The 21,431-nt window shown below is 44.8% G+C and overlaps 15 protein-coding genes across 15 annotated transcripts; 6 read left to right on the plus strand and 9 right to left on the minus strand.

Moving 5' to 3' along the window:
* Positions 1–13: 13 nt before the first annotated feature.
* On the minus strand, positions 14–1,498 carry LPD1 (dihydrolipoyl dehydrogenase; the record flags this gene model as incomplete). Its single annotated transcript, XM_003680134.1, has 1 exon — positions 14–1,498. One exon carries the CDS (start codon positions 1,496–1,498, stop codon positions 14–16), a length of 1,485 nt encoding a protein of 494 aa, XP_003680182.1.
* A 379-nt stretch (positions 1,499–1,877) lies between these two features.
* On the plus strand, positions 1,878–2,108 carry SMX2 (mRNA splicing protein SMX2; the record flags this gene model as incomplete). The annotated part of the gene is made up of 1 exon (XM_003680135.1): positions 1,878–2,108. The coding sequence occupies one exon, from the start codon at positions 1,878–1,880 to the stop codon at positions 2,106–2,108; it is 231 nt and encodes a 76-aa protein (XP_003680183.1).
* GNA1 (glucosamine 6-phosphate N-acetyltransferase) lies at positions 2,101–2,619 on the minus strand (the record flags this gene model as incomplete). Its single annotated transcript, XM_003680136.1, has 1 exon — positions 2,101–2,619. The coding sequence occupies one exon, from the start codon at positions 2,617–2,619 to the stop codon at positions 2,101–2,103; it is 519 nt and encodes a 172-aa protein (XP_003680184.1).
* A 31-nt stretch (positions 2,620–2,650) lies between these two features.
* On the minus strand, positions 2,651–3,712 carry MLO50 (Mlo50p; the record flags this gene model as incomplete). The annotated part of the gene is made up of 1 exon (XM_003680137.1): positions 2,651–3,712. One exon carries the CDS (start codon positions 3,710–3,712, stop codon positions 2,651–2,653), a length of 1,062 nt encoding a protein of 353 aa, XP_003680185.1.
* A 141-nt stretch (positions 3,713–3,853) lies between these two features.
* Positions 3,854–4,354, minus strand: EMA19 (Ema19p; the record flags this gene model as incomplete). Its single annotated transcript, XM_003680138.1, has 1 exon — positions 3,854–4,354. The coding sequence occupies one exon, from the start codon at positions 4,352–4,354 to the stop codon at positions 3,854–3,856; it is 501 nt and encodes a 166-aa protein (XP_003680186.1).
* Positions 4,355–4,444: 90 nt separating this feature from the next.
* MDJ1 (Mdj1p) lies at positions 4,445–5,857 on the minus strand (the record flags this gene model as incomplete). The annotated part of the gene is made up of 1 exon (XM_003680139.1): positions 4,445–5,857. One exon carries the CDS (start codon positions 5,855–5,857, stop codon positions 4,445–4,447), a length of 1,413 nt encoding a protein of 470 aa, XP_003680187.1.
* An 842-nt stretch (positions 5,858–6,699) lies between these two features.
* HSP12 (lipid-binding protein HSP12) lies at positions 6,700–7,020 on the plus strand (the record flags this gene model as incomplete). Its single annotated transcript, XM_003680140.1, has 1 exon — positions 6,700–7,020. The coding sequence occupies one exon, from the start codon at positions 6,700–6,702 to the stop codon at positions 7,018–7,020; it is 321 nt and encodes a 106-aa protein (XP_003680188.1).
* Positions 7,021–7,134: 114 nt separating this feature from the next.
* Positions 7,135–8,043, plus strand: CTF19 (Ctf19p; the record flags this gene model as incomplete). Its single annotated transcript, XM_003680141.1, has 1 exon — positions 7,135–8,043. One exon carries the CDS (start codon positions 7,135–7,137, stop codon positions 8,041–8,043), a length of 909 nt encoding a protein of 302 aa, XP_003680189.1.
* Positions 8,038–9,729, minus strand: IES1 (Ies1p; the record flags this gene model as incomplete). The annotated part of the gene is made up of 1 exon (XM_003680142.1): positions 8,038–9,729. One exon carries the CDS (start codon positions 9,727–9,729, stop codon positions 8,038–8,040), a length of 1,692 nt encoding a protein of 563 aa, XP_003680190.1.
* A 122-nt stretch (positions 9,730–9,851) lies between these two features.
* Positions 9,852–10,367, minus strand: WWM1 (Wwm1p; the record flags this gene model as incomplete). Its single annotated transcript, XM_003680143.1, has 1 exon — positions 9,852–10,367. The coding sequence occupies one exon, from the start codon at positions 10,365–10,367 to the stop codon at positions 9,852–9,854; it is 516 nt and encodes a 171-aa protein (XP_003680191.1).
* A 132-nt stretch (positions 10,368–10,499) lies between these two features.
* On the minus strand, positions 10,500–11,615 carry TDEL0C00920 (FAD-dependent oxidoreductase; the record flags this gene model as incomplete). The annotated part of the gene is made up of 1 exon (XM_003680144.1): positions 10,500–11,615. The coding sequence occupies one exon, from the start codon at positions 11,613–11,615 to the stop codon at positions 10,500–10,502; it is 1,116 nt and encodes a 371-aa protein (XP_003680192.1).
* Positions 11,616–11,801: 186 nt separating this feature from the next.
* On the minus strand, positions 11,802–13,589 carry GAP1 (amino acid permease GAP1; the record flags this gene model as incomplete). Its single annotated transcript, XM_003680145.1, has 1 exon — positions 11,802–13,589. One exon carries the CDS (start codon positions 13,587–13,589, stop codon positions 11,802–11,804), a length of 1,788 nt encoding a protein of 595 aa, XP_003680193.1.
* Positions 13,590–14,821: 1,232 nt separating this feature from the next.
* Positions 14,822–16,744, plus strand: CDC4 (SCF ubiquitin ligase complex subunit CDC4; the record flags this gene model as incomplete). Its single annotated transcript, XM_003680146.1, has 1 exon — positions 14,822–16,744. One exon carries the CDS (start codon positions 14,822–14,824, stop codon positions 16,742–16,744), a length of 1,923 nt encoding a protein of 640 aa, XP_003680194.1.
* Positions 16,745–16,922: 178 nt separating this feature from the next.
* TDEL0C00950 (uncharacterized protein) lies at positions 16,923–17,384 on the plus strand (the record flags this gene model as incomplete). Its single annotated transcript, XM_003680147.1, has 1 exon — positions 16,923–17,384. The coding sequence occupies one exon, from the start codon at positions 16,923–16,925 to the stop codon at positions 17,382–17,384; it is 462 nt and encodes a 153-aa protein (XP_003680195.1).
* A 212-nt stretch (positions 17,385–17,596) lies between these two features.
* Positions 17,597–21,265, plus strand: SMC1 (cohesin subunit SMC1; the record flags this gene model as incomplete). Its single annotated transcript, XM_003680148.1, has 1 exon — positions 17,597–21,265. The coding sequence occupies one exon, from the start codon at positions 17,597–17,599 to the stop codon at positions 21,263–21,265; it is 3,669 nt and encodes a 1,222-aa protein (XP_003680196.1).
* Positions 21,266–21,431: the final 166 nt, after the last annotated feature.

The following is a 21,431-nucleotide window of genomic DNA, read 5'->3' on the forward strand; positions in this document are numbered from 1 at the left end:
TTAATCCATACACTTAGAAATTGATGGGCTTCGAGAAAGCGGCCAAGTTGGCCTCTTTGAAAGCTTCCGATAGAGTTGGATGAGCGTGACAGACTCTGGAGATATCCTCGGCGGAAGCACCGTACTCTAGGGCTAGGCCTGCCTCTGCGATCATCTCACCGGCGTTAGGGCCAATGATGTGAGCACCTAGAATACGTTCGGTCTCAGCGTCGATTATGATCTTGACGAAACCTTCGGTATCCAAGTTGGTCTTGGCTCTTGAGTTGGCAATGAAGGGGTATTTACCGACCTTGTATTGGATACCTGCTTCCTTCAACTGCTCTTCGGTCTTACCGACCCAGGCGACTTCAGGGTGCGAGTACATAACACTTGGGATGTTGTTGTAATTGACGTGACCATGACCGAGCTTGAAGTATTCAACGGCAGCAATACCTTCTTCTTCAGCCTTGTGGGCCAACATAGGACCAAAGGTAACATCACCAATGACTTTAATGTGAGGGTGCTTGGTGCTTAGTTCTTCATCAACAACTAAACGTCCTCTCTTGTCAACCTCTAGACCGATCTTTTCAGCGTTCAACCCTTGCATGTATGGTCTTCTACCGACAGCCACCAATAGTGCATCGGCCTCGATAGTTTCCTGTTTGCCGTTCTTAGCGTTCTCGATGACGATCTTGACCACATCACCATCTCTTTCGGCGGAAACCACTTTAGTGCTCAATCTGAATTCAAGTCCTTGCTTCTTTAAGAACTTTTGGGTAGCCGTAGCAACTTCACCGTCCATAGAGGCACCGACCTTTGGTTGGAACTCGATCACGGTAACCTTGGACCCGATACGGCTGTATACAGACCCCATCTCAAGACCAATAATACCACCACCAATGACAGCGAATCTCTTTGGAATCTCTTTCAAAGCAAGAGCACCAGTGGAAGACACGATTCTCTCTTCATCGATCTTGATACCTGGGAAAGGAGTCACTTCGGAACCAGTAGCGACAATAATGTTCTTGGCCTCTAAGATGCTCTCTTCCTTAACAGATCCCTCTAAACCTTCCACAGGAGAGACCTTAATGTTATGTTCGTCCTCGAAGGAACCGTTACCCTTGTAGTAAGTGACACCATACTTCTTGAAAAGCATTTCGATACCACCGGTCAATTGCTTGACCACAAGGTCTTTGGCCTTTTGGAACTGTTCGACGTTCAATTCTACAGATCCTTTAATATCGATACCACGGTTCTTCGAATCGCTCTTCATCTGATGGTATAGGTGAGAGTTGTTTAACAAAGCCTTGGAAGGAATACAACCAACGTTTAAACAGGTACCACCAAGTTTACCACGTTTCTCAATACAAGCAGTGTCGAACCCAAGCTGAGCAGCCTTGATAGCTGCCACATACCCACCGGGACCACTACCGATAACCACAACATCGTGCTGCTTCTTAGCAGCGCGCCATACAGCGCCGGCACTGAAAGAACGTCTACCAATAACGGATCTCAACATTTCGCCTGCTCGTTTCAGCCAACTAACCACTTGTTCTAGTGAATAAGATTCTCTCAAACTACTTATCCCTGCTTGTTCGCCACAACGCCATATTCTTTCCCGACCTCGCGTCCGCTCTGAGTCAAAACCAAACATGCCGCCGGGTAACCCAGCCAATTCTACTTAAGATGACTTTATAACCATCTATATCGCCTCAGATCAATCAGATACATCAACAATCATCAATTAGGCTCATGAACGCTGCAACTGAGCCTTCTAGCACCTCTTTTACCCTTTGTTTGACTATCAATTGACTAGTTTTCAGCTCATCGCGCTGTGAAAAATTGGAAAACTGAACAACAAGAGTCAAAACGCCAGTGGATTGACCGATTGAAACACAATGGTGTCTACTCCCGAGCTTAAACGGTATGTGGATAAGAAAGTCGTGTTGCAAGTGAATGGGTCCCGGAAATTGGCCGGTGTTTTGCGCGGTTACGACGTTTTCTTGAACGTTGTGCTCGATGATGCTGTCGAACTGCTAAAAGATGGGTCCAACCACGCTTTGGGGTCTCAGACTGTTGTAAGAGGTAACTCTATAGTGTCGTTAGAAGCGCTAGATACTGTTACGTAGTTCTGAATTGCATTTCGACACCAGCGCGGGTGAACTGGCATTTTTCATAGAAGGCAACGTTACTGGGATCGCAATCGAGGATCACCTTGTAGCAACCGGCACGTACTGCCAGAGCAGTGAGTTGCTCAATGAGGTATCGACCGAGTTGACGGCCTTGGTGGTCTCGAGAAACCGCTATGTCTTCGATATGACCACACAGCGCTCCCTCATGGATCAGTTTACGTTCAATCAGTACGTTTCCTGTGGCAGCTATCGCTCCTGTGGTGTCATCGACTACCACAAGTGGGTTGTAGAGTTTCGTAGTCTCGCTCACGGTGATTGAATCCCAATATTCAACGATCTTCTCAAACTCAGATCTCGAGAGGTTCCCAACCACGGTGAGAACCTTTAACGTTTCGACAACGCCTTCGTAATCGCTTTTACGAATCCTTCTGATACTGTACCCGTCAACCATCTTCGCCTGGCGTGGTTGTAGTTGTAAGATCACCCATTGTTGAACCTTTATGGTCATAAGTAGTGGTATTTCGAAGAAACATCGAGTGTCACGTGGTGCCCATCAGTGATTGACCATATTTGCGTCTCAAGTATTCTAGAAGTTCTACGAGATCGATCCTGATGTGTTGTAATTGTTGTTGTACTTGGACTGGTTCATCGCTGAAGAATTTATAATAGGTTTGCTCCAGTGTTCCGAGTAAGAACTCATCGGTGATGAGCCGTGATAGTTCGCGGTAGTATGCTGAAAATACAATTACATCGAGCAATTCCCAACTAATGGTCTGCGATCTGAGTCCAGCGCACAGGGAATTTAGCAATAAGGGACGCACAAAATCGTGGATCAAGTCCCATTGTAACGTTATGGTCAGGTGGTAGTGCAGCCCGGGGTAAAGGGAGGCGATTCGTGAATCGACCAGTTTCGATTGCTCGACGGGAAGTTTCTCATCCATTAGAAATGGTGCATTACGTCGCATGTTGCCGTAGATCTGCGCTGCAAGTTGTTTCTCGCCGCAGCATTGTAAAATTGCCCTGTATAACTCATCTCTAGGCTCACAGGCTTCTGCTACTTGGTACAGACAGCACCGATAAATCTGCTGACGCAGATCAGCGGGGATCCCAAACCACTGTAGCCCATTCTTCCCAATCTCGATCAACAAGATGCCATTATCGTTACAACGTCGTACCTGGGCCCACCGCTCCTGTAATATCTTCCCCCTATTGAATAGTTGTGCATTCTCACATTGCAACTTTGACACCTGATCTCTAGCACTATTGCTCAAAGATGGGTTTCGAGCAGCTATAAAGAGCTCTAGATCTTCCTGGTTCGCAGAGATCCGCTTCTTGTTCTCCTGGATCAGGGACTCCAAACTCATGTTGCTTTGCAACTGGGTTCTCAAATCGGGCTCAAACAGGCTCTCACCACTCTCACTTGACAACACAGAGAACCGAGACTCACCGCCAACCACTGGAACCGCATACGAGATCAACGAATCCTCCTCGATCGACTCATCAAGCGTCGTAGTCCAGTCAATAAGCCCTTGCAACTCTCGTCTAGAGACTCTATGTCTAGATTTGAACAGCCTACGGCTCGGTGGCACATATTGAAACATATTTATTGTCTTCCTGGTTCAGCTGATGACTTTCAGCGGCTCTATGGAGTGGTAGACTATATATAAGATGCCAAGTCTCATCGCGAAATGGGCTTGAAACTTAACGCGACGCGAATTTATCAAGATAAAGAGTATATAAGACTATAAGAAGCACAATCTCAATGGAATCAGGAACGTTGGTAGGTAGACTAGCAGCAATTGGATCTTCTCGTCAATTTGGAGAGGTTGTGTGGGAAAGAATGGATGGTAACCACGCTGCCAGATGGTGATCATGCAAATCAAAGTGGTAAAAGAGGCGTTTAGACCATAGATACGTAGCCATCTGTTCAGTTTATTCTCCTTTTCAAGCTTTTCATCCTTTTCCTGACTATTTGTAGCTTGCGAAGGACGCAGTGCTAGAGCGAACTTGGCGAATAGAGGCAATTGGACAACGAGCTCGATGACAACGAACCAGTAGAGCCAGTTAGGTTTCTCCCATAGTAAGAAATCGTTGTTTTGGGCGATATGCCACTCTACCAATTTCGAAGCGGGATGGTACTCTGGTGGGACGACCACTGAAGAATCGATCAACAGTGTAATGGGAATATGTAGGAGGAAATAGTAGTAGTAAAACTTTCTTTCACCAAGTGAGAATCTTGCCATGAGTTGTTGTTGTCTTTTGGTTGGCTGTTGATGGCTGTTTTTGACAGATAAGCGTTACTGCGCGAAGGTTATATATACAAGTATGAAAGTCTATTTATCACCTTTGATCTTGTTGAATGTATTACTGATGAATTTTTCGAGTCTGCCCAATGCACTGGGGTTATCAGGATTCGTAGTAGCTGTGCTGTTTGTAGATTCGGGCGAATGTGAAGTCGTCTCAGTTCGTCTAGCTGCTTGGTCGTTGGTTACGTCTGCGAGAGCCTCCCACAGACACTTTTCCGCCTTGGACTGTGGTTTCTTAATAACAATCTTGTATTGGACCTTCATGGCACCACGTTCACCACCTATACGTGGTACACCCATGTTTGGTATCGAGATGACCTGGTCGTGTTGGGTTCCGGGTTGCACTTTTAGCCTAATTTGGGTGTCATCGACAGTGGGAATAGTAACCTGTCCACCGAGTGCTGCTGTGGTAATTGGAATCTCTTTAGTGAACCAGATATCGGTCTTGTTTCTGATCGAGAACCTAGAGTCCTTATCAACACGGATCCGGACAAGAACATCACCTCTGTGCAATTTAACCGAATTCTTCATCTTAGGATCCACAGCCAAGTGTGGGTAAGAACCTTGTCCAGGTACTCTAACGACATCACCATCTTGTAGACCCTGAGGCAAATCAACACTAATACTTCTCTGCGAGTTGAGTTCGACACCTTCACCATGACACTTGCTACAAACGTCTTCAGGGCGTACAGTTGTTCCCTCACCTCCACACTGATTACAAGTGGAAGCCATTTGAAATCCACCCCTAACATGCACGGTAGTCCCTGTCCCATGACAGCTGGGACAAGTAGAGCTCTGAGCGTTCTTCTTGAGCCCCGAACCATGACAAACACCACAGGGATCGAGTACCGAGAATTGCAAATTAGCATTCTTAGCACCAAAGACAGCGTCTTTGAACTTCATACGATGTATCACTTCAACAGAATCACCTTTGTACTCTCTAAACATCGATGAACCTCCACCACTGGGACCTCCACGACCTCCTCCACCACCAAATGCAGCCCCGAACAAATCTTCAAAATTGATCCCACCAAAATTGCCAAATCCACCAGCACTACCACCGAATGGGTTCGCACCACCAAATCCATGAAACCCGCCTGCACCGCTAGGTCCACCTGCTCCATTGTTAAAGGCAGCTGCCCCAAACTGGTCATACTGCTGTTTCTTTGTATCATCGGACAAAATTTCATAAGCATTTTGCAAATCGTGGAACTTGGCCTCTGCATTGGGTTCCTTATTGATATCTGGATGGAATTTCTTGGCTAGTTTGTAATAAGCTTTCTTAATCTCCGAGGAAGAAGCATTTTTACCCACACCTAAAGTCTCATACGGATCCTTGATATCCTGCAAACGAATGGAAGTGGAATGGAAAGCACGCACAAGGGGATAAGCATTCAGAAACGCCCGTCTGGGCAGTGACGATCTGCTGATAAAGTTCATCTGACGATTTTAACCATAGGCATTTTTAGTGGGAATTCGATGGAGGTTCCAACGTTATATAGCTTGAAGAGAAAGAAGGTCCGAGTCACGTGACACTTCAGATAGCGAAAACTAATGACGCTCTATAACGTTCTACAGGTTTCTATGGCGAACTCAGAGTATACCCATAAAACATATTCATATACCACTAATTGCCTTGGCCTATGATTGTTCAAAGGTGATATCTTTAAACCCGATGGCACTCTGAATTTTCTTCTTAGTATAGCAGCCTCAAGACCATTACAATCATGTCTAACTTTACTTTACTTTTGAAGAAAAAAGATAATACCTTGCCTACTACCACTATATCTGGGTCTGAGTTTGTAGAAGTGATCGTCGTTTCGACAATCTGACGCAGATCAACCGATAGATCAACCGATAGTCGATCTATCTCGAATACCTTGACTACCCACGTGACCCGCCCCCTACTCCACATTCTTGGAATGCGATCCCCTCCGGGCCCCTCCCCTAAACCGCAACTCCACGAGCCCCGTCGCCCGCCGACAAAACGTTACGGGTACGTCGTTTTGTTTTGTTTCGTTAGGTTACGTAGCCTTTTCCCCTTAGCAAAAGAGCAAACCCCCCATAGCAAGAAACGCTCCGCCAAGAGCAAGTTGAAAGCAATGTGAGAGCAATCGAGGGCGGCTGGACCTCCAACAGCAAAACTCACCCATACTCTTCCAAACTCGATCGCGGATCTTCTCATACCTATAAAAGCAGACACTTCTTGTTCTTTCACTTCTCTCTCCCTTATACCACTCCAGTATCAAACACAAACTACAAACACAAACACAAATACAATAATGTCCGACTCTAACAGAAAAGATTTCTCTACCAAGATTGGTGAAAGTGTCAAGCCAGACTCCCAAAAATCCTACACTGAAGCTGGTAAGGAGAAGGTCACCAATGCTGCTGACAGAGTAGCTGGTGCCGTCCAACCAGAATCTGACAAGGGTGTTGCCCAAGGTGTCCACGACTCTGCCAAGAAGGGTAAGAACGACGCTCAAGCCGACTCTTTCGCTGACACTGCTAAGGAATACGTCGATGCTGCCAAGGGTAAGTTGAATGACGCTGTCGAATACGTTTCTTCTTCTGTCAACGGTGGTGAACCATCTAAGAAGTAATTGCAAAGTTATATATAGCTGTGTAGCTTGTCTTACGACAGGCTTTACTTTAAATAATGAAAATACTCAATAAAAGTGGTTTTAAGTATTCTTAAAAGAAAGAGAAGAATAGCGATGGATTTTACTTCAGACTCGGTAAGGCACAGCAGTGTGGCCAGCGAGGCAAGGAATAGTCGTAGTAGTAGTAGAAGTAGTTCCAATGACCTTAGTGAGCTGGATCTCAGGACTTTGAAGCTGCAAGAGCAGAGGAACTCGCTGCTGTCTAGAAGGAATGGTCTGTTGCAAGAGATTCAATCACTAAAGAGCAGAGCTCATACCACCCATGAAGAGACAGATGCAAGGTTGCTTGATCTTGTGTTGTTGACAAGCGGCAAAGAGAAGGCAAGCGCGATTACTATAGATGGGTCCGATCTGGAAAAAGAGTTGCAGGCGAAATATGATACTTTGCCCCTCTTGAATATGCAATTGAGGTTAGAGACCCTGAGAAAGTTATATCAGTACGTTGATCTGAGTGTTTCTAGCTCTGATGATATAGTCGAGGCTCATGCTAGGTTTTATCGGTCTACTGAACCCTTTGATTTGGATCTGCGTTTGAACTATAAGGGCGAAACGTTATACGAATGCGGAGTGGAAGTCTCAAGAAATGTACAATGGCCACTTCGGTCGCTTTTAAAATGTAAGAACCCAAGTAGAATATTACTGGGCTGTTTTGAGTACGATAGGCTTCGATGCGGGCGAGATGAGTTGTTTAATCATATACAAGGGGAGATGGGCCGGTTCGCAAGTCTGGTTACTATAACTCGTACAGAAAGCGCTTTGACTTTACATAGGTTCGCGACACCGGAAGCGAAACTCACGATACGATACACGATCGAGTTTGAAGAATTCTTGCCCTCTTCGCGTATACAAACTTCGCTCCAGGATGGCCAAATCGATATTAGTGCCGTAACATCTGGCCTGCTCAAAGAGTACGGCTTACGCCTTGGATTATTACAACTATGTAAGGCTTGTCTTTGTCTATAGCTGGAAAAAATCACCAAGCTCCTCTTCCCATTGATCATTCAGCATCATCTTCTTCGCAGCGGCAAAACTTCTCAAATAGTCGGTCTCAAAACCTAACACGTCATCCTTGAACTTCTTCCTCTTCTTACCGCGGATTCCAATAACGGACGCCATCGGGATATCTTCATACTCGTTGAAAATTCGTACCAATCCAAGATCCCGTCTTTTCATCTTCACCGGCTTTTGTGCGCTTAATAAATCTTGTACAAATGTTTGTTGGTCCTTGGTTTGATGCCTTCCCAATTTGCCCACAATCTTCTTGCGGTCCAGCTCAATCAGTCCCTCAATACGCGTTACGTCCTCACTCGCACTCTCTTGCTTCACTACAGTTTCCACTTTCCTTCGTTTGGGTTCTCTCTTCTCCTTTCCTGTCTCCCGCCTCTTACGTGGTGTTACTGGTTCAACTACCTCGTCCTCCTGAGACTCCATCTCTTGAATTGTCTCATCTTCCTCTTCTTCTTCCTCTTCTTCTTCTTGCTCCTCTTCCTCCTCTTCTTCCTCTTCCTCTCCTTCTTTCTCGTCTGATTCATCATGCTTCGTACGCTTTAAAAACTCCCGACGTTTCGCCTTCTGTTCTAAACCAAAGTCGTATTCATCTTGAGGATCCTGGTCGTATTCCTTCGTTGCGCGTCTCAATGGTAGCTTATCACCTGTGGTAAACAACTTGATCGATTGCTGAATAGACTCGGGGCTCAGATCTGTCTCTGTGTGGATGTAAAGTAACCACAGCACCACATTACATCTATCTTCCGGTTCATAGTCTGGCGAATCCAGAATATTGAATAACGATGCGTGGCCCTCGACGTATTTCGACAGTAGTTTCATATTCACTAGAGTCACATTATCGCACATCGTAAACAGTAGATTAACAACGTTGGCCTTCTCATTTGTCATGCCCGGCGACTCGTAAAGTTGTGCTAAATCCAATGGTTCATTACCAACGCTCAAGTTCTTCAATATCGATTTCAACCGTGGTGTATCCTGTAATGATTTGAGGTCGGCGACTCGGTATTGCAAACAAGGTACCGAGTGAAACGTTCTTAGTTGCGAAGTCATCTCCAAGTAAAAATTTATCGTCGTGTTGAGTCTGCCAAAATTAACCAACAGTGCAAGGATACATGTCGAGAAGGCTGCTTGATGATCAAGAAGCAACTTGTCTCTGAGCACTTTGGAGCATTTCGTTGATGAAGCTAGCGTCAGGATGTACAATTGTGAGAATGTAAGCTTATCGTTGAACACAAACGTACGCGCATCATAACTGGCGTCTGTGACGTCTACAGTCTTACCCTCGGTAGTCGGCAACGGTACCACCGATTTGGCATACACTTCCTTGAACAGATTCGTGAAGAGGGGTCTATCATCGGTGAGCAATCTTGTTAAGAAGTGGAATTGCAAATCTCGACGAGTGAAAAATTCACCATCTGGTTTCTTCAAATGTCGATTGTATTTACTCGATTCCTTCATCTTCTTTCTATTAGTAGCTACTGAGGGCACAATTGCCTCCTTCTGCGGACTATTGGTCTCCTCACTCTCGGTGTTCGAATCGTCTTCGTCCTCCACAACTCGACCTGTTACTGAGCGTTGCGCATCGCTTTCCTCTCGGTCCTGGAACACATCATGAATTGGATCGTACACTCGTTTGCCCATCCTTATCTCCTTACAGTCCGTCAATTGTTTCTTATAATGAATGATTCTTGATCAATTTCACCTCGCGCAAATAAGTGATCTACGCCTTTCTACTGTTCATTGAAAATCTATACAAAACTACTCTAGAAATCTCCACCAAAATCTCCTCCGCCAAAGTCTCCTCCACCAAAATCACCACCGCCGTAGTCTCCTCCACCGTAGTCGTAATTGTTATTCTCAACGTACACATCGGGTGTCATAGCATCTGCCAACAGGAACCCACCAAGCATACCTGCACCGGCTCCCAGCATCCCGTTTCTCATACCGTTACTTCTCTTTTGCTGAGGTTGCTGGTACATGGGCTGCTGAGGGTACATTGGCTGTTGAGGGTACATCTGCTGTTGAGGGTACATTGGCTGCTGTTGATAGTTCGGCTGAGGAGCGTACCGTTGTTGCGGTTGTTGTGGTTGAGGTTGAGAACTATATGCTGGAGGTGGTGGAGCACTACGTTCGCTATTGGACCAACTGGTTCCCTTAGGAGCTTCCCATTGCGATTTTTTGCTTGATAGCTCGACAAAAAACCAGTGCTTGTACTCCTCATCGTAGATGGCTTTCCAACCACGGGGCACTTGTGGTACATTGTCCTTACTCTGACTCATTTTGACCAGTTTTCTGATCAATGTTTTTTCTGATGACTGCGAAGTATTGATCTGACAGGGGTCTATATATCTATCTAATCTCGCGCGAACGTCTCTTGTGATAGGACTAGTTAATGGTATGAAGATGATGATCTACAGCTTGCTAGGCCTGAATCTGTAGAGCTCAATGGCATGCTTAGCGGCACCAACGGATACTTCGTAGCCCATACCTCCAAAGCCGTAGGCGTGTACGATTTTTAGATCCGGACATGTCTCTAATTCGACTCTGCTTCCGCCTGTTCTTGCTGGTCTGAATCCGACGTTGGTTCTAACGACGTCGAAGGTCTTGTCTGGGAACATGAGGTCTGGGAATAGCTTACGTGCTCGAGCAAGAAGTGCTTGGGTGTCTGACTCTCTAGGAATGATTAGATCGTCGCCCGGTTGCTTGGTACCCCCGAGGATGTACTGTGGGTCACCATTGATTGCTGGTCTCTTGATCACGAAGGTCCATAATCCGTCCTTGCCCTGGTGAGTGATAGTTGCGTTGGCGTAACGTATGGTTTTGGGATTTGGCACATTCAAGAGAACAGTTTGACCTCTAATAGGGACGGAAAGTGGGTCGTAACCGCCCGAGTAGCTCAAACCAGTACCTGTTGCATTGAATAACACGTTCGTTTTGGGGAACCACTTCTTGGCGTCTTTTAAAGAGGTCAGAGTCAGTCTCGAAAACTCAAGCGGGATATCTAATCTTAATGAAAGTTGCTCGACTTGGGTCTGCAGAAACTTTAAGTACTCTGGTGCATTCAAGCACCAAGTAATGTACTCAGCTACGTATTTGAGGCCTTCGGGGAGCGGTTCCTTGCTTGGGTACACGAAATTTTTGAGTGATTCTCTAGTGTAGCCCGGTCCAAGGTTCAGATACTCAGCAGTAGGTTCCTGAAGCCAATCGTAGCCCTTCATAAACTCGATTGTTGATTCTGGGTGCTGTTTGGCGTACTCCTGGAAGAACTTGTACGTGACTCTTGTATAGCCGGATTCCCTCAAATCGCTTTCGTAGCTCTCTGGCCTGTGTGGGAACGGCCTGAAATGTGCACCAGCCCAAGGTGAAGTATACTCATGGGTCAATGGCTGGTCGTTGGGGAAATTGCGGGCCATAATAGTCAAGCTTTGCAACCGCGGTTTTGACTTCTCCTGGATCTCGAGCAGCAATTGACAGGCAATAGTCAAGCCAATAACACCGGCTCCAGCAATAACAACATGATCAGACATAACGATTGGATTTTATTTGACTTGTTCTTCAGATCTCGAGATCCGTTCTGTTGATCCCTTCTAGAAATGCGGACTTTTTTTATAGTCTCTGTCTATCTAATCTATCGTTCAGGTGAAAAAAAGTCTTGGCAAATCCTTTTTATAAGGAAAGTTTAGATTTTACTTAATAAATTACATAGATCTGGTTTAACACCAGAACTTCCAGGACCTGTACCAGAATGGTCTTGCAGCCAAAGCGGCTCTCTCCTCGGCTAGTTCCTCTCTGAGCACGTCCAAGTCGACTTCTCTTCTACCGGTATCGATGTCCAGGTCCTTCAATGGAATGAACAATTTCCAATTTCTCTTCCAAATCTTGTGGAAGGCGTACAGGGCAATGAAGATACAGAACGACAAGTAGGCGAGGAAGAAATCATATGCGTTGGGCTTGGTACCTGGAGGAAACAAACCAACGTAAAATTGAGCGATGAACATGAGGATACACATGAAGAATCCCCAGTAAGATCCCCATACACCGGCTGGAGCCTGGAAGGGCAATTCATCGGTGGATCTTCCCTGGGCCGCCAAAGCACCTCTGTAACGGATGTGGCACAGACAGATACCTGCCCAGGTGAATAGGGAAGACAGACCGGATAGAGCCATCAGCCAATTGAAAACATCACCTTCCTTTTTGGATTGTGCGACAAAGGCAATTAGACCGAAGAACGCAGAAATAGCGATACCAACCAATGGTCTTCCACCACGGTCGATGTAGCCGCAAATACTTGGTAGGAAGCCTTGATCAGCAAGTGCAGCCAAAGTTCTGGAGCACGAGTAGATGGCCGAGTTACCGACAGAAAGAACGGCGATAAGAATGACAACGTTGACGACACTTGGTAGACCCTTGATACCATGGTTGACAATGGCGATCACGAAAGGTGAAGCTGCAGCATCAACACTGGAAGCACCGATCAGACGAGGACTGTCGGATGGGACCAGCATACCGATCAGCAACAGGCATAGAATGTAAAATAAGGTGATTCTCCAAAAGACCTGCTTGGCAGCACCTGGAACGGATTTTCTGGGCTCTTCAGCTTCGGAACCAGCCAAACCGACCAACTCAGAACCTGCAAACGAGAAAGCTGCGGTAACGAAGACGGTACAAAAACCCTGGAACTGCTGCCCAGCTGTGTCACCGACAAAAGCACCCGGATTGTACCAGTACTGTGCACCGATGTACTTGTGATCCTTACCACCACCACAGATAAGCACGATGGCCATAATAATAAATCCGATCACAGTGATCACTTTGATAAACGAAAAGATAAATTCTGCTTCACCGTAACCCTTAACACCAAACATATTGATAATAACAATGACAACGTAGAATAATGCAACAAAACCATCACGGTATTTCGGATCTGTACCCCAGTAATTGACCGTAATCGATGCAGCAACAATTTCCAAAGGAAGCACAACCAACCATTGCAACATGTAGATGAAATTAGCAGCAAAACCAAACGACTCGTCCACAAAACGAGTGGCATACGTAGTGAAACCACCTGCCACAGGGAAAACCACAGCCAGCTCACCAACTGCCATAACCATCGAGTAAATCATTGTACCGGTTAAACCCCATCCGATCAGAATACCAGCGGGACCAGCAGTTCTTAACGCAGTACCACTACCGACAAACAAACCCGTACCAATGGCACCACCAATGGCAATCATTTGCAAGTGTCTATTTTTCAAATGGTGCTTCAACGGAGATTGAGCAGTCTTGATAGCGATCCTTTCTGCCTCGGTAAGATTTGGATCCAGCTCCATTTCTTCCGCACGCTTGAAAGATTCCTTGAAGCGACCCCAACGGGAATGTGCTTCAGTCGAACTACCCTGGGACTGGTCGTACGACACTGGTTCCTGCGATATGTTCTCAACGACCACATTATCGCCGCCCTTGGAGGCGGGCAGCCTAGTTTTTTCTTCAATGATACTCATTCCACTGCTGTCATTGGCAAGAATGGGTTGAATGCTTGGCTTCAAACCACTGTCTTTTTATACACCAGCCAAGAACCACTTATTCCTTTTGACCTTCGATTGGAGTTCCAGTTCCATTGTCAATCGATATCAGTCTGGGCAGCTTATCTGCAGATAACTGTATTAGATACGGCTGGCCGCGCGATAGTGAGCCTCGAGACGGCGTTTTTTTTATTCACTTCGAAAGATAAGTTGGAGGAAGGAGATACATCAAAGGGTGATAGCAGTGACCTGCCGAGCTTATCGAACACATGCATTACCAGCCGAGCCGTGTCGTACGGTGTTGGAAGTCGGAGACGTGGTCGAATTGTAACTCCCGGTGAAATCGCATGAGATTGCATGAGATTGGACGTGCGCAGTGGGACCAGTAGTGATTGAGCATGTGCAACGTATGCCAAGAGGCCCTGTGTGTGAAAAATTCATCTGTGCATTTGATTGATTAATCTTGATTAAAGCTTGTGCGTCTTTGTTTGTAGCAGAAGAAACGTATAAGATTGTGGAAGATAATGCTACCAAGCCAGCCTAGTGATTAATTTTGTTAAGTACTGTGGATCAGTGACGAAAGGGTTGATTTACACTTTATTCTTGTTGCTGCTTGAACAACATGTCAATTCTTTCGGTTCATACTTTCTTGTCAGGTAGTTATGGGACACGCACACAGACACATACGAACGATTACCTAAATAATGACAATAGGTCTGATTCTTCGTTGTCTTCCTTGTGTTTGAACATGTTGCATTTTCAGTAGGCCTATCTTGTATCAGACATAAAAGTATTTTAGTGTTTAGTTAATGATATTGAAGATTGAAAAAAACAAAATAAATTTAGGGAAGTATTTGATTTGAATGCTGCCAACTAATGTCGTAATATCATCTTGATTATTGGCAGGTTATGAATCCAAGGTACCAGAATTCCAGTTCATCAGCTTCAATCAAATCTTAAATAGTAATATAGAACTTGCTCGAAATTCATCGGAAAAACTCTCTGCATGGAAAACTAACCCCAATATCTTCAAACCAGAGATTCTCAGGGACTGTTGATTCTGTTATAACCATCTACTCGCGAGTCCAACGACCTTCTCTTCAATGTTCAGCCCGTCCGGGTCACCTGGTCCTCCTCGCTCTTTAAAAACTGCTTAAGAATTTAATCATTTATAATGGCTAAGAAGTAGCAGAGCATCAGGAAAGTGTGCCATGAGAGAGGTAGTGCAGTACCCGTTGCTCGAGATCGCGGTTCCTTACCAGTACCGGGTCCGGGAAGATCCCGTTGGTGGAGTCAAGAGACGCCGGCGTGAGAGTGCCCAACCGGATGATGAGTGTAAGCGCGTCAAGGTTAGTACGCCGGAAGCGCGTGCTGATGAGTCCCGGCTAGAGGTTAGCTCACCTTCAAGTTTGCCAGTTGCTGCCACAGGAGCCCCTGCGGTTGCTGAGGTTGAAGAAGTTCTCCCGTTGTCACCTTTGGCCTCTCCGGGGCCTCGGGACGATCAGACCGGTGAAGATGATGCGCTGTGTGCTTCACAGCTTTATACGAATGAATTATATTCGATGGTCAAGAGAGAATTGCCACCTACTTGTTATAAGAATCTGTTGTTTCAGTTGGTATCAAATATGGATCGTAAAGAACTTTCGGACTTGGGGACTTTAATCACTGATAATTTAAAACGAGATTTCTTGTCGTCACTGCCGTTTGAAATAGCACTCAAGGTCTTGACCAACTTGTCATTTGCCGATATCGCACAGTGCCTTCAAACTTGTAAAAGTTGGAACTCATTGATAAACTCAACACCGCACCTGTGGCGACAGATGCTCCTAACTGAAAGTTTTGTCTCTAAGGAAAATTTTGCCAAGTATTCATCAAAGTTAAAGGCTAAATACCCACAGATTAAGAACGAAGAGGATGGATATCAATTGGACTTCTTGGAAAACTGTCGTGTTTTGCAGAACTGGTTCAATCCCAAATTCACCCCTCAAAGGACCACGTTGAGAGGGCACATGACAAGCGTTGTGACCTGTTTACAGTTCGAAGATAACTATGTGATAACGGGAGCTGACGATAAAGTAATCAGGGTCTATGATTCCGAGAAGAAACAGTTCCTGATGGAGCTCACGGGTCACGACGGAGGTGTTTGGGCACTCAAGTACGATGAGGATGGTATCTTAGTAAGTGGGTCCACCGATCGTAGCGTTAGAGTCTGGGACATCAAGCGCGGATGTTGTACTCATGTATTTAAAGGTCATGCCTCTACTGTTAGGTGCCTCGATATCGTCGAGTACAAGAAGGTCAAATACATCGTCACCGGATCGCGTGATAATACCCTACATGTTTGGAAACTTCCATTGGAACCTGTGGCAGAGGGTCAGGAATGGCCCGTGGTCTATAATACACCAGAAGAAAACCCTTACTTCGTCGGAGTCTTAAGAGGACACATGGCGTCGGTGCGTACGGTGTCGGGACACGGTAACATCGTAATCAGCGGGTCTTACGATAACAACCTCATGGTTTGGGATATCGCTCAGATGAAATGCCTTTATATCTTGACGGGCCACACAGACAGGATTTACTCCACTATCTACGACCATAAGAGGTTCCGCTGTATATCAGCCAGTATGGATACCACGATTCGAGTTTGGGATCTGCAAAATATATGGAACAATGGTACTTGCACAGTGGTTACTACTTCACAAGCTCCGTGCACGAAGATTTCAGGTTCCATGTCAACCTTGCAAGGCCATACCCAACTTGTAGGTTTACTGCGTCTATCTGACAGATTTCTAGTCAGTGCTGCTGCAGACGGCAGTTTGAGAGGTTGGGACTCAAATGATTATTCAAGAAAATTCGCATACCATCATAATAATTTGAGTGCTATAACGACCTTTTACATGAGCGATAACTTACTGGTAAGTGGCTCCGAAGGTCAGTTCAACGTCTACAATCTGCGAAGTGGGAAACTTATACATTCAAACATATTACGAGACGCTGACCAAATTTGGTCCGTGAATTTCAAAGGTGGGATTCTAGTTGCTGCGGTAGAGAAAGACGGTCAAAGTTACGTCGAATTACTTGATTTCAGCAATGCTGGTACTGCAAGAAACATTCCCATCCAGGGCCATGTATAGAATATGTTCATTCGACCATTGGATCGAAATTTTTTAATCCTGCTTTTCGTTTAAACTATTAAGAATGAGTTTTTTTCAAAGGTTTGCACCCGTGAAATTTCCCATTACATTATAAAGAGGTATAAACTCGAAAACCATCAAGAAAATACCCCAGGATGATTTCAGATCATCGGTAATGATGACTTCAGGAGTTGATGGTCCGTTCGAAACTTCTTCCAAAAGCTTTACAGGTGTGGAGACCCAAAGGATAAGGCGACGTTCTCCAGAAAGTCGTGCGTTCGGCAAAGGTATCTTTGAATCGCGTCACAGTTCCTCAAGCAGAAATAGAGAAGGTTCTACGATATCATGGCAATTGATCTGTTCTAGTACTTCAGTCGCTGTCAGCTCGTTTTTGGTTTTCCTTCTCGGAGTTAATATTGTCATCCAATACCGGACCATGGTGCTCGAGGACAGAGCAGGTCTGATTCGTAAGAGTTTCTACCTCATTTTCAGCGTTCTAGCAATTTACGCGATAGTTCAGTTCAACGTTTGGCTGCTCGCTAAGTTGAAACCCTCCTCGGTCAGACGCAGTCGGGACTCCGTAAACTACGAAAGGCTAAGTAGCGTCGAGGCTAACATAGAGCTGGATAGCTTGAACTAGGCACACGCAGACACATTGGACAGCTTATGAATATGTTTGTATACATATATATAGAGAGAGAGAGAGTCTCAACTGCTTATGGTCGATATATTGACGCTCGTTAGCTATGATGTATGTGTTACGCGTAAAGTCAGATTCAAATATATACAAGGAAGAGACGCGTCTTGTTAACAACCTGATCAAACTAGTTGGAAGAATTAACGGAGGGTTTCATGGGTCGATTACTTGGGTTGGAGTTGCACAACTTCAAGTCCTACAAGGGGACTGTGAAAGTTGGATTCGGTGATTCCAATTTCACTAGTATTATCGGACCCAATGGTTCCGGTAAATCGAATATGATGGATGCTATTTCGTTTGTTTTAGGTGTGAGGAGCAGACATCTAAGGTCTAACGTGCTAAAAGATTTGATCTACCGTGGTGTCGCTTCGGAAGAGGAAGGTGATGGAGAGTCTGATGTGGTGAACAATCCAACGACGGCTTACGTGAAGGCTTTTTACTCGAAAGGTGACTCGACCATTGAGCTGAGCAGATCTATTTCAAAGGGCGGTGACACAACTTATAGAATGAATGGGAAAGTTGTGGATTATAAGCGGTATGCTTCTTTCCTAGAGGATGAAAATATCCTGATTAGAGCGAAGAATTTTTTGGTGTTTCAAGGTGATGTAGTCCAGATAGCTTCGCAATCAGCTATGGAGCTAACTCAATTCTTCGAGGAGTTTTCTGGTTCGATCCAATACAAGAAAGAATACGATATGTTGAAGGAGAAATTACAGACTTTGGGTCAATCTACCGCGGAGTCCATTAAGAACAGGAGAAGAATCCACGCAGAGATGAGAACTTACAAGGAAGGTATCAACAAGAATGAAGAATTTGAAAAGCAAGTTAGTCATAGATTGGAGTTACAAAACCACTACGCATTATGGCAACTTTATCATCTCGAAGAAGAGAAAGCTGAGAATAATGAAAAATTGGAAAATTGTAAAGCTAATGTCAGACTACTGAAGGATAAGATAGCTAATGAAGAGAAGAAACTGGCTAAGCTAAGGGCATCGTTCATTGAAGAAAGCGCATCAATCACTAAACAAAAAAGTTCATTGACTTACAAGATCAAGGAAAAAGAAGAAATCGAATCTCAGTTGCTCCCGATCAAATTATCTCAACGAGCTGCTACAAAGCGTATTGGGAATTTCGAGAAAAGGATCGATGCCTTAAAGAGAGACGTTGAAAGACAGAAATCATATGTTGAAAGGTTTGAAAATCAGCTTAAAGTTGTCACTAAGGCGAGGGAGACTTTTGAAGACGAGATAAAGAAATCAGCTCAGGACTCAAACAAGTATCATTTAACCGATGAAGATCTAAAACTGTACGCGGCCCTCAATGAGAAGTATTTGAATTCTGGAGGTTTCGCAATCGAAGGAAAGATAGCGAACTCTCAAAATGATAGCAAAGATGTGGCAGATGATATCGGATTGGTAAAGAAGAGAAAGGAGATTTCGAGTTCAAGGATCTCTGACGAGCTTTTGGTCACCAAGCAAAGTTTGGAATTACAAATGAGTGACCTGAGCTCTTCGTTAAATGAGAAAAATCAAGCCCATAGCGAGCAAGCTAGCGAGTTGAAGAAACTTCAATCTGAGATTGAATCATCAAATAACAAGGAATACGATTTGAACTACAAGCTGAGGGAAGCTTTGATAAAGATCGACGATCTAAGTGCCAGTCAAAGAGAAACTAATAAAGAAAGAAAACTAAGAGAGAACGTATCCACCCTCAAGAAATTCTTCCCAGGTATTAGAGGCCTGGTTAGCGACCTTTGTCAGCCGAAGAAGGAAAGATATGCGCTTGCCGTATCAACTATATTGGGAAGAAATTTCGATTCCATCATAGTCGACAACTTAGCAGTCGCACAAGAGTGTATTGCCTACTTGAAGAAGCAACGTGCGGGGATTGCATCTTTCATTCCGCTAGATACCATCGAGGTCGAAACTTCAACACTACCAGCGTCGGAAAGTTCGGGATGCATACTGGCAATTAATGCCATAGAATATGACCCTGAGTATGAACGAGCCATGAGATACGTTTGTTCTGACTCGATTATCTGTAACACACTTGAAATTGCAAGGGATATGAAATGGAAGAGAAATGTAAGGTCAAAGCTGGTAACCTTGGAAGGTACGCTGATCCATCGGGCAGGTCTAATGACGGGTGGTATCTCGAAGGATAGTTCAAACAGGTGGGACAAAGAAGAATATCAAAGTTTGATGACATTGAAGGACAAAATACTGGTGCAAATTGAAGAAGTGGGTTCTCACAGTCGAGCTTGCTCCATTCGGGCACGGGAACTGGAGGGGAACATTTCTTTGATATACTCCGAGGCTTCCAGCATACGAACACAAATATCACAATTGAAAAGGGCCTTGGAAGACACTAACACTGATATCGAATATCATCAGAACCTCATCAAGCAGGAGTATGATCCTAAAATTCAAGAGCTTGAGCAGAAACTTGCAATAATCAACGATTCTCGCAAACAATTGGAGGAAGAAAAGGATAGCCTGCAAACTCAAACCTTCAAAGAGTTCACGGACAAATTAGGCTTCTCAATGAAGGAATATGAGACTCATTCGGGTGACGCAAAGAGGCAGCAGTCAAAAGAGCTTCAACAATTACAGAAACAAATCCTCAATGTCGAAAACAAGCTTGAATTCGAAAAGGAAAGATTGACATCTACGTCTAATAGACTTGAGAAAACCGAAACTGATATGAAGAAAGTTTTTATTGAACTGCAGTCTCTGCAGAAACAAGAGGAAGATGTGGGTGTGCAGACGAAGAAAGTTGAGAAAGCTATCAAGGATCATAAAATTAAGCTGAAAAAAGTGGAGGAGGAGCTCAAAAACAAGCAACGAACCATGAACTTAAACGATGAGCAACTTATCGAATACAACTCCTCGCTGCAGTCCCTGAAGAGAGAAAGAGACGAAGTTAAGGACGTCATAGAAAAGGGAGATCTGGAGAGAATCTGCGTGTTGAAAAATTGCAAGATCTCGAACATGCAAATTCCAATTGTTTCTGATGTGGATTTACAGAGTTTACCAATTGACAGGATAGACGCCGAAGCTATACGAACCTCCAATGAAATCGAGATCGACTACGACGCTCTGCCGGCAAAATACAAGGAAAATGGCGGGGAAGCTGTAGAGAAGGGCTTTGAGAGAGAGTTGAAGCAAGTCGATGAGATACTCAATGTGCTACAACCGAATGCTAAGGCTACAGATAGGTTCAACGAAGCTCAACAGAAATTTGGTTCGATCAATGACGAGACCGAGCAACTCAAGAAGGATGAGAAGAAAGTGCTGGCACAATTCATAAAGATCAAGAGAAAAAGAAAATCCCTTTTTGAAGAAGCCTTTGAATACGTTACAGAACATATCGATCCAATCTACAGAGAACTGACAAAGAATCCAAACTCTACTAGTGAATTAGCCGGCGGGAGTGCTTCGCTAACGCTGGAGGATGAGGACGAGCCCTTCAACGCAGGTATAAGGTACCACGCAACACCTCCTTTGAAAAGATTTAAGGACATGGAATATCTCTCTGGAGGTGAGAAAACGGTCGCAGCTCTAGCACTCTTGTTCACCGTCAACTCCTACCAACCTAGTCCCTTCTTTGTTTTGGATGAAGTGGACGCAGCGCTGGATACAACTAATGTTGAAAGGGTAGCCACATACATAAGAAGACATGGTAACCCCGATCTCCAGTTCATCGTCATCTCCTTGAAGAACACAATGTTTGAGAAGTCCGACGCCCTTGTCGGAGTTTATAGACAACAAGAACTCAATACCTCCAAGATTGTAACCCTGAACCTAAGAAATTACGCCAACTGATCGCCAATGAGCCATCCATCTATGCAAATTATTTAGCTAATTACCTAATGTAATCATTCGCATTCTTGCAAGGCTTCGAGAAGCCTGCTTAAGTGGAGATGAAGGGTGTTAAGATTTAGGGTCGCATCTTCAACGACTCTCATTACAACTTTTGCCACCTTACAAG

The sequence above is a fragment of the Torulaspora delbrueckii genome, chromosome 3 (assembly GCF_000243375.1).
Source record: "Torulaspora delbrueckii CBS 1146 chromosome 3, complete genome".
Lineage (NCBI taxonomy): Eukaryota > Fungi > Ascomycota > Saccharomycetes > Saccharomycetales > Saccharomycetaceae > Torulaspora > Torulaspora delbrueckii.